This window comes from Stylophora pistillata, chromosome 12, assembly GCF_964205215.1.
Source record: "Stylophora pistillata chromosome 12, jaStyPist1.2, whole genome shotgun sequence".
Lineage (NCBI taxonomy): Eukaryota > Metazoa > Cnidaria > Anthozoa > Scleractinia > Pocilloporidae > Stylophora > Stylophora pistillata.
This window is the reverse complement of record NC_142530.1, coordinates 7,154,358-7,165,040: the sequence shown is the minus strand read 5'-3', so window position 1 is coordinate 7,165,040 and position 10,683 is coordinate 7,154,358. Positions and strand designations below refer to the sequence as shown.

General features: G+C 41.0%; 1 protein-coding gene across 2 annotated transcripts; it reads right to left on the bottom strand.

Moving 5' to 3' along the window:
• Positions 1–1,798: 1,798 nt before the first annotated feature.
• On the bottom strand, positions 1,799–9,713 carry LOC111344290 (uncharacterized). 2 transcript variants are annotated; one of them, XM_088741876.1, is made up of 4 exons: positions 9,443–9,713; positions 8,222–9,340; positions 5,185–5,432; positions 1,799–3,930 (listed from the first exon to the last, which is right to left on the bottom strand). In XM_088741876.1, the coding sequence occupies exons 3-4, from the start codon at positions 5,422–5,424 to the stop codon at positions 2,851–2,853; spliced, it is 1,320 nt and encodes a 439-aa protein (XP_088598002.1). In that variant the 5' UTR covers positions 5,425–5,432; positions 8,222–9,340; positions 9,443–9,713; the 3' UTR covers positions 1,799–2,850. The 2 variants fall into 2 exon arrangements, with proteins under 2 accessions (XP_088598002.1, XP_088598003.1); XM_088741877.1 differs by lacking the exons at positions 8,222–9,340; positions 9,443–9,713 and adding an exon at positions 7,475–7,495.
• Between the last annotated feature and the right edge of the window lie 970 nt (positions 9,714–10,683).

Below are 10,683 nucleotides of genomic sequence, written 5' to 3'. Positions count from 1 at the left end.
ACGTATACCTGTGTTCTCATTTTTATGTATTTTCCCCAATTCTTTGTGATCTAATCAACACACTTTAATGAATAACGCTGAAATCTGTATTTAGATAACAAGCTCTGATTTTTCTTATTAACAGAGTTGTTTGACGCAGTGCTAAATTGTAGTGAGGCTCATTTGTCTTGGCATATCCTAAATGTAACTATTCTCTCCAATATTAGACTTCTTCTTGACCTTACCTGCTGCTCCCCACCCACCCCCCCCAGCACTGTGCTCCAGTACATCATTCTATTCACTCCCTCCCCATCCCAAATGCCAGCTCACACGGCACTGGAAAGACTTTTAGGGACCATGCTGAGATGATGAAAAACTGCTTATTTGCCTATTTGTCTTTTACATGTGAAATGATACTGATTGCTCATTAGCTAAAGGAGAATGGTCACTTTTTTCCTTAGAGCATCCCTGCGTGATAGGTTGCCTTGTTCCAAAACTGTAACCCAACATTCTAGAGCGTCAACAAGTTCTTGGGTTTTGAAAAGCCTTCCAAAATGTCTACGTCGAACGTTTAAAGTTTAAGCGTTTCCAAAATGTCTACCACGGAAGGAATAGGTGTCAGTGACCTTCAACCAAAAAAGGTAAGTCGAAACCTCGCCGTCTCACAAAGTAGTGCAGATAAAAGAAAAGTTAACAGTGCTTGAACATGCAAGAGGCATTGTCTCACCAACTAATCAAATGATCAAGTTTATAAAGGTCACTTTCATTTACGATTCATAATACAGTGGACGTACATCATTTACTTAAAAAACACCACCCCCCTCCCTGATGGGTTTTTGTCTTTACGGAGTAATACTGCTGGAGCTGACTTTTTAAGTTTTCAGTGAATTAATGAAAATAGAAAAAGTGCATCTGCCTTAAAGAAAACGAAGAGAAGAAAACAAAACCATTCAATATAAAACTGTGAAAATGTGATTTTCTTAGTGGAAAGAGAACTGTTCTTCGAAAAGCCATGCCTTCTTTTCGAAGCACACTTTAAGTACGTTCTGAAACGAATGGACGCTTTCTTCTTTCGGCAATAAGTCATTCTATTCAACTGAGACGTTGAATATTTATACTGCCGATCTAATTTTAGAGGCGATGGACAAAAAGGAAATCAGCGCATTAGTCTTACTCGACCTCTCAACAGCTTTCGACAGTATTTGCCATCATAAGTTACTCCAGAAGCTCTCCGCTGTAGGTGCCTCACCCTCCGTAGTTCAGTGGTTCCGTAGCTACATTTCAGATCGGATTTAATCACACACGGAGTCCCCCAGGGAGCGATTCTTTCGCCGCTCCTCCTCTGTATTTATTTAAATGATCTGCCAAACGCTACTCAATTCTGCCAGCTCGAGTCATACGTCGATGACTCTAGAGTTTTGCTATCTTTTCCGTTAGCCGACGTCATTGACGCTAAGTTCAAGCTCGAAGATGATTTGCGTAATGTTGCCAACTTGTGTTGCGCAAATGATTTGTGAATAAACCATGGGAAAACGAAGTTCAAGTTGATCGGCACTAAGCAAATGATAAGTAAACATTCAGTTAATTTTACTGTTTCATTTATTGGAAGGACTCTCACGGCCTTCGAATCGGCAAGAGATCTAGGAGTATACGTAATAATTTGGATATATCAACAAAGTTGAAATGGTAAATTGGCCACCGTAATGATTACAAAAGCTGACGTTTCGAGCGTTGGCCCTTCGTCAGAGCGAATAGAGGAATTGTGGGTTGTGTGTGCTTTTAAAGGCAGAAAATGGAGCTACGTTATTGGTGGGTGCATGGCAACGAGAAGCCATGCACCCACCAATAACGTAGCTCCATTTTCTGCCTTTAAAAGCACACACAACCCACAATTCCTCTATTCGCTCCGACGAAGGGCTAACGCTCGAAACGTCAGCTTTTGTAATCATTACGGTGGCCAATTTACCATTTCAACTTTGTTGATATATCCAAATTATTTCGTTACTCCCACCGACGCAGCCCCAAACAGTTTCTTTCGAAACTATCAGCCTTTATTCATTAGGAGTATACCTAGATTCACATCTGACCTATGACACTCATATCTCCCACCTAGTCTCTTCTTGCTTGACTAAACTGGTTCAGATCAATCGCGTGAAATACTGTTTCGATAGAGAGACTTTAGTTTTAATTATTACATCTCTTGTCTTTAGCAAAATGTTCTACTGTTCGTCCGTGTGGTCTAATACCTCATCTAAGAACATACAAAAGCTGCAACTCATCCAGAATTTCGCCTGCAAAATCATCTGCAGCGCTCGGAAATTTGACCATGTAACGCCCTTACTGGATGAACTCAACTGGCTTCCAGTTGACAAAATACTCAAATTCAGAGACGCTGTTATAGCTTATAAGTGTGTTAACAATTTAGCTTCTGAATATCTATGCGCTAAGTTTAAAAAACGATCTTCTGTACATAATCGCATAACTCGTAATAATGAGAAGATTGACATTCCATTATTCAGATCAGCCACCAGCCAAAGGTCCTTTGCCTATAGAGCAGTATCTCTGTGGAACATGTTAGACGAAGACCTCAGAAACGTTACATCTGTAAAGGCCTTCAAGAAAGTCCTGAAACTTGCCATGAATGAATGATCGAGTGACAGTTAGAATTTAGAATTTAACAATAGCTTGTCAGACATAGTTAGCATTCATATTTGTAAATAGGTACTGAAAAACCTTTTTTTTGGGAGTATTTATCATTAAAGTTTAAAAGTTTTAAAAAGTTTAAAGCTTCTTATAAAATTCATCAAACTTAAATGATTGGAGACTTCTTCTCTACTGGGAAAGTTTCCTATGCAGATCGTAAATCAATATTCAGTTGCCCTCTTGTTCCTGTGATTCCTCTTCTTCTACAGCCTCGTTGGTTGTTGAAGGTTCTCTTAGTAGCCACTTTTTGAAGAAGGTCATAAACCACTCGAATATAATAGACAAAAGATTGCCAGTTCCAGGCCGAATGAAGTCACCCCGTATTTTGTTGTCCTCTCTACCGACCTCATCAAGAATTTCCATCATTATCTCGCCAGCAGATGCCTCATCTAGGTCAATGCCAACAATGGTGTCAGTATCTGGACCTTGCTCATTACTTGAGCTCTTCGCTTTGGGTTTTGGCTTGGGCAACGTTTCTTGAGGTGTTCGTTGTTTTCCTTCATTCATCGATTGGCTTCTGTTTAGTACACGACGGTTGCTATTAATCTCAGCGTTTTGGTCATCCCACGGCCGCTGACCTCGATTAACGCGGTGAAATCCCTGGAAGCTTTTTCTCTTTAGTCGCTTTTGCTGCTTATTTTCCTCCTTTAACTCAGGTCGTGGCAGGCTAATTCCTGGTGAGACACTTCCTTCTCTCCCTGAATCGTAATTAAAACGGTTGATATTTGCAAGGAGAAACGTAGGTTGTGCACTTCTGTTTAGGCGTTTGAATGTTGCAATCCAGAAACACACGATCCAGTTTTCGATACCCGGTAGTTGAGGCTCGCACAAATCTCCAGTGGGTACGAATGGCACTTTGATCATTGTCTCCTCTGGTACTCCAACGTCTAATAGGACTTGTTGAATCTTCCTCTTAAATTTTCGGAGGTAGTCATCAAAAAACTCCTGTTCCATCACGTCCCTCTTGCTGGGTGGTGGGTGAACTTCATTGGCAAATGTTAGTGCCACAACAGCGTGCTTCCAAAGCTCTGGACCGAAGGCTTCAGCTAGCTTCTGGATCGTTTTAATGTCGTCGTTCCGGATTCGGTGAGTATTCATCTCAGTGCAGAAAATGAATGCATCGAAACCGGTTACTTCCTCTTTGACTCTTTGCAGATACACTTCTTCGTTTCCACTGCCATCTGCTAACCCAGGGGTGTCTACTACCGTTATGCCCACGCCGTTCATTAAGAAGTTGTAAGGTTTTACCTATCAAAAAAACAAGTACGCCTCATGTCATTATTGAAGGGTAACTCTGTCTACTAGTAGACACTAACCCCAAAATGAAAAGGCAACCGAGAGTTTAAAGACCACTCTTGGCTAAAAAGAACTCGATAATCTTAGACTGCAACCTAACGAATTATCAGTTAGCTGGGGGTTGTTTCAGCGGATAAAACGTGATCAGTTTTTTTTTTCAATTTTCCACGTATCTGTTGCAAATTCAGACAACCCCCACTTGAGAGTTATCTGCTCAAAGAAGGAAAGGTAATCACCGAGAATTCCTGGAGCCATGCATTTAACACTTATTCGATATTAAGTTACATAGGACATAATTTTACGAACACCGAAGTGGAAAGGTATCCAAAGATGAAAACACCACTTCATTCTAAAAAGCTATAAAAGTAATCTCAAAGGGCTTTTAAGTGCTTCTCAGCTAGTGACTAACGAGGTCTCCAAAAAGAAAATCTCGAGTACCCCAAATAGAGGTTAACGGTCTAGAAGTCGTCCAGGGGCTCAATATACAACCATGTAAAAGGACAAATTAAAGCGTCAACCGTCAAAAAAGAAGCTCAAAAATAACCCTCCAACACTTTTAAGGTCTTTCAGCCATCACTAATCAGCTCGTCACGAACAGCTCTGGACCTTGAAGAATCTTAAGACGGGCACATCAGTATCTAGGTTTCTAAACACTCATTATAAAGTGCTTGACAGAAAAGTGAAAGATGCCGAGGAGTTTGTATGGAAAGAGGCCAACTGAAGACAGGAAGGTTGGAGGCACAAATGATATTAAGATTAGACTGCAGAATGCATAGGGCGTATTCTAGAGAATGTGGAAGGTGTTGGGTTTCAGAGGGATGGGATAGATAACCATGACAAGCTTTTTCAAGAATCAAGTTTCATTGGTCAAGCTGCATGACTAAGAAACAAGGCTGATCACAAAGGCTGGTGAAAGAATCCTGAAAGGTTTTCACTTCCAATGCATGAGGTAGGTACAGAAAAATAGTCCAAAACAAAAAGTAACAACGAGAATATGATTGAGAAGGTAGAGGTGAGTGACATTAGCTGTGAGTTACGTGAAAGAAATTGGACCTAGTTAGGGAATGCACTTAAGGAGGATCCTAAACGATCATTTTAAACCACCTTGATGAACACCAGAGGGTCGGAGGCATAACACCGCATGGATATTGACAGGGGCAAAGGAAAACGTAATGGTGTTATGCATCTTCTGTCTTCTTTGCCTACCTCATATGTTTCTGGATCGAGATCTTCGCCTTCTTTGGCCAGACGTTTTCCAATGAGCGCGTTCGTCAAATGCGATTTACCTACACCTGTTTTTCCGCACAGCAGGATGGTCATGTGCTGGCGTCCAGACGAACAGTATTGTTCAAGTTGATACTCGAAGTTGGGTAAGCCAATTATGAGCCGCTTAGCTTGATTTGGGAGCGTTTCATCTTTGAGATCAGATTTCCCTCCTTCCGCCATTTCAAAACCTAAAATGCGGTAGTGCAAAAATTTGACGAAATTGTAATTGTGTTTATGAGTGAATCTAATTAGTTTACTACCGAGAGTGAGGTTCAATTGGCGCATAAACAAAGAGGACTGTGATGGAAATCGTTGTTCGAACCGTGACCGTGCAGAATTCTACTTTTGGGACACTAACATGCACTTCTAGTTCACTGTAAGGTAAAAACAAAGGAGTTCTAATAAGGCGCTTTACACTGCAGCGAATACCACTAGACTAAATAAGTTCATGGAAAATAAAGAGAAACGTTGCACCACTTTCTTCAGGCTTCCGATTTAATAAGAAAACCTTATTGCCACTTGAAACTTCTTTCTAATTCATCCCGCTTTGTTTCACATCAATCTATAGCCACACACTACTTAAACACCTTCCCTAAATAAATCAAATAAATCGCAAACCGAGAACCTTTCCCTTATATTTAATATCCATTTATTGCATTATCGTTGGGCAAACCGCGCCTTGCGGGAGGTTTTTCACTGAACATAAGTGGGTTACAGTAAAGCAAATTGGGCAGGGAGGGGTTGTCGACAAGGGGAAGTTTTGTGCATCGACTTTCCTAACTTAGACAATTCTTTGAAGGGTAACAGGAACCAGAAAGTTAATCTCGTCCCTTAAGTAAGTATAAGCTATAAGGACATGAACGTGAAGTGATTTACACAATGTAGAGTCCTTGAGTGAAAGAGCCACAATGTAGATCTAACCTTCTGTTTTCGCCGTGCTCTTTTGAGCTCTATAAAACAAATAATGGCGCTGGTTTCGATGTTTTGGTTAATAGAGAATGTTGCCTCAAATTCTAAGTTACCAGTTGCTCAGTGTGGACAAGAGATCATTATCTCTCCGTTTCAAGCTTATGTTGCCCAAAGCAAATACTAAGCATTTTGCCCTCCATGTGATAGACATATTGCTTGCATAACTTCCTCATGCAATTGAGGTTTAACTTACTCGTAAATTTCAGAATTCTACAAATCGACCTCGTTTCCCTAGCGACTCAAATAATTGCAAGTTCAACTTTCCGTAAAATTGATCTTTGATTGCTCCATGTGATTATTTATACCTACCAAAATAGACCCTTCCACGGTTTGTAGCGGCCATATTGTTTGGGGGTCAAAAAAAACCTCGTTACGTAGTAACGAACAATATATTCTTTTGTAATTATTAGACGCGCGTCGGTACCTTGGATCAATATCGTAACTTTATACAGGGAAAATCGCTTATTTTCGTCTCCAAATCTAATGGGAACAAAGATAAGACGTTACTGAAAGTAAGTACAGAAGTTTTTGGCGAAATACCTTTTTATCACTGCGTTTTATGGCGTTTTATGATTGATATGTTGTTTGAAGGTGACCTCGAGGCCGCCATGATGCGAGAATGGCATTTTAAAAAGCACTTCTTTCGGTTGAAAAATTAGAATATGTTTTTTAGCCATCGATACTGTATAGTTTTAGATTTTATGATTTATGACGGTAGCATTGCAACGTACTTAAAATTTTGGTTTTGGTTTTTGTACTTTAGGTGTTTTCAAGCTTTTAAAAACAATTCTTAAACGAATTGTTTGTATTTGGAAACATGGCTACGCGTGTTTCTAAAGAGCCCTCTAGTGTAAATCCAGAAGATCTTTACGAAAATTTCCTCCTGAAAAGCTTAGGTGCACTAAAAGGTTACCTAAGTTTAAGAGGGTTAAGTGTAACTGGGAAAAAAAGACAGCTTGTCACGAGAGCCTTTTCTGCTTGTGAACGCAATGTTCGGGTTGTGGTATCCGACGAGGAGTTTCAAGAGTATGTTAGCCCGGTGTCTGGAAGAAAAGGTTTAAAGAGCAAGTAGACACATTTATTTCAATTTCTCTTCTGCACAATTAAGTTACTTAATTACAAAAAGTCATTCGAGAAAGTAGCACTCTGACCAGCTGGCATTAGGTCGGCCGCGAGGTCACGTCCAAAGAAAAACGATCTCAGTGTTCCCATAAAACGCAGAGAAGAAAAGGTTTTTCGCCAAGAGGAGAAAGTCACTCACCTTTATTAATGTCTTCTCTTTTTCAGCGATGAAAATTAATTTTTGTTCCTGATCAAAGCGAAAATTAAACGAGGGTAGCGATGCGGGTCTTCTTATCATAAGAGATTCTATGGCTCGTTGCTACGCAACGAGGTTTTGTTTGACTCCCAACCAATATGGCCGCTAAAACCGTGGAAGGGTCTGTGGGCATCAGAACAAAACCCTCGACTACTTGAACAACGGTGCGAGAAATTAGAAGAAAATCGCCGGGTTTCAGTGCCCAGTTCACATTAGCCTCGAATAGTTTGAAAGATCCTACGATTTGACTTGCGTGACGGTGTGGACTTACAAGTGAAAAATTCATACTAATAACACAGTAGGAATCTTCAAGTTAATAATTAGTCGGCCACAAATACGAAGTGGTACGAGTATATTAAGAAATAAAGTTTCCTAATAGATACGTCGCACGAGATTGTAACCTCTTGATGCATTGAGATGACTCCGTGATTCGAAATGTACTATTTTCCTGAAAGCATGAAGTCCGATACGCCATACAGGCAGCAATAATTAACGAGAACAGCAATAAGTCTCTGGTCGGCTTAACCCAGCATTTGCTATATTATCAATTCTGGTCATATAGTTGTCCTACACACAATGTCTTACGGTCCAACGAGACATTTTGACTAAAACTTCCATCTCACTGAACGTGGAAATGTCGATTTCATTTCCTCCTCCGAGGAGGAACGGTAAACAATCAGCTTCACCTACCTGCAATGAGCGATGTAGCGCCTTCCTCGGTAAAATCTTCAATCTGCCTTTTCCTCGACACACACACTGTTTTATTAATAAACGTCTAAGAACAATTTCACGGTAATTGTAACGGAAAAGTCCCTCTCAGGGTGACAATGACATCAGTCACAATTTTGGGAATTTAGTTGAGTCTAGATTTCTCTCGGCCACGCAAGCAACTCAAATCATCCACTCACATGACAAATTTCTCTTTTGTACTGTTAGGTATTATCTCTGCTCTCTGAACCGCAATTCCGATGAACTTTTCTCCCTTTTCTGTCAGTTTCAGTTTCGAAATGGCAATGGCATTGCATCATCTGAAACAACTGTAACATGCGATCAGCAAATTTCGGCGGTTACACTCCGCTTCTTTGCAGTTCACAAATAAAAGCAAATATTCGAGTCAGAAATGGATCTCTCGTCGAAAAGAAATCGTATACAAGTGGCCTCGACTAATAATATGATTGGTAAGAAACAAATCCTCTCCACTCCCGGAAATGTCACGAAATACGTATACTATATTTGGATACGAAAACCCTCCAAATATCGTAATTATCTTAGTGACCTCGTGCCCTTTTCCTGTTTGTTCACAAATCTCGTCGGCTATGGCACTTCGTTCCATTGCTCTCATAAAGTAGAGGTTCGGCATAAGGTGGACTGATCTCTTGTCTTAAAGTATTTATATCTAAGGCCCGGTTCTAAAGTCGAATTTCACTTGTGCCGAACTTAATGCGAGAGTTAACAGGCCTCAACTAATAGTTAAAAAACAAAACAAAACAAAACAAATCATCCCATGTGTTTCCGGAAATGCCACAAAATACTATAATTACGCAACATTTGGATTGTGCAAGAAGCTTATGTTACCATTATTACAGCCCAGATACAGATTTAGAAAGTCGACTCGACCGGCAGTAATGAAAATACTTCATTTTCATAGTAGGTTTAAAAAGATCAACAGCAAACGATTTTATTCTAGAAGCCACGAACAGCTGGGTGGCCACACTTTCAGTTACATCTTTCAAGGCTTAAAAGCCCTCCATACTGTTCGCGGTAACGATCACAGGGGGCCCACACAAGCGGCGTGTCTGGTCGTTTGTTCTAAGTATAAAGAAATGTATGGGAGAATATTGAAGAGTCGTAATATCGTAAACTTATATCAAGGAATGTCTATGTGAAGGCTCGAAATAAATGTAAACCTACTTCACTTGCCGTGTATTGTCGTTTCTGTGGTTCTAAATGGCGAAGTTGAGCGATTTGGTAGATTTTGCGTTTACTGTTACTCTACTGTATAAGAAGGAGAAGAGGGTGGAAAGCTCATTTTCGACCGCTCCGCTGTCGAAGCCGATTTTCACCCAGAAATTGGAATCGCCCGGCTTCTAAATCGAACACCGGATAAACCAAAAGGTTGACGCTTCTTCTCGTGTCATTCAATCAAAGATCCATTCAAAATCCAAGCGCTAACCGCGGAAACACTTTCGAGAAATGAAGCTTTCCAAGCGATCGGCCGTCCGCGGCACAGATTTGGTGTGCTAGGGAGCAACCGTCACGCTGTTTGCTCCACGCTGATTGGATGATGGTAAACAATGCCCTGTTTCAAATGCTTCATGTGAGATGGGGGTCAGGGGCATATTCGCGCCAGCGATTCATCTACTAACCAGCCTGGTGTGAGGCTTATGGCGCGTAACGGAAACCCTACACCACCCCAAACCTCTTTGTTCGCGTAACCCGCCTTGGAGAAAGTTAATTTACCCTGTGATGTTTTGTAACCTTCAATTGTCATTTTTCTTAACGCAGAAAACATCGCCAGTTCAACCCTTCCTTTTCTTTACCGTTCAGCTCAATCCGTTATTCGAAAATAATCATAAGTATCCTCTCAGAGCTCATTGGATTACGCGAACAAAGAAGTTTGAGGTCGTGTAGGGTTTCCTTCACACGCCATAAACCTCACACCAGGCTAGTCAGTAGATGAATCGCTGGCGCGAATATGCCCCGACTCCCATCTCACATGAGGCATTTGAAACAGGGCATTGTTTACCATCATCCAATCAGCGTGGAGCAAACAGCGTGACGGTTGCTACCTGGCACACCAAATCTGTGCCGCGGACGGCCGATCGCTTAGAAAGCTTCATTTCTCGAAAGTGTTTTCGCGGTGAGCGCTTGGATTTTGAATGGATCTTCGATTGAATGACACGAGAAGAAGCGTCAACCTTTTGGTTTATCCGGTAGTCGATTTGGAAGCCGGGCGATTCTAATTTCTGGGTGAAAATCGGCTTCGAAAGCGGAGCGGTCGAAAATGAGCTTCGCACCCTTGTCTCCTTCTTAAACAGTAGAGTAACAGTAAACGCAAAATCTACCAAATCGCTCAACTTCGCCATTTAGAACCACAGAAACGACAATACACGGCAAGTGAGGTAGGTTTACATTTATTTTGAGCCTTCACA

Bases quoted from the DNA above. Each gene is read 5' to 3' on its own strand.
- LOC111344290 (XM_088741876.1), bottom strand. From the start codon at position 5,424: ATGGCGGAAGGAGGGAAATCTGATCTCAAAGATGAAACGCTCCCAAAT. The intron at 3,931-5,184 runs GTAGGCAAAGAA...TTTTTTTGATAG, and splicing joins TCGATCCAGAAACATATGAG to GTAAAACCTTACAACTTCTT.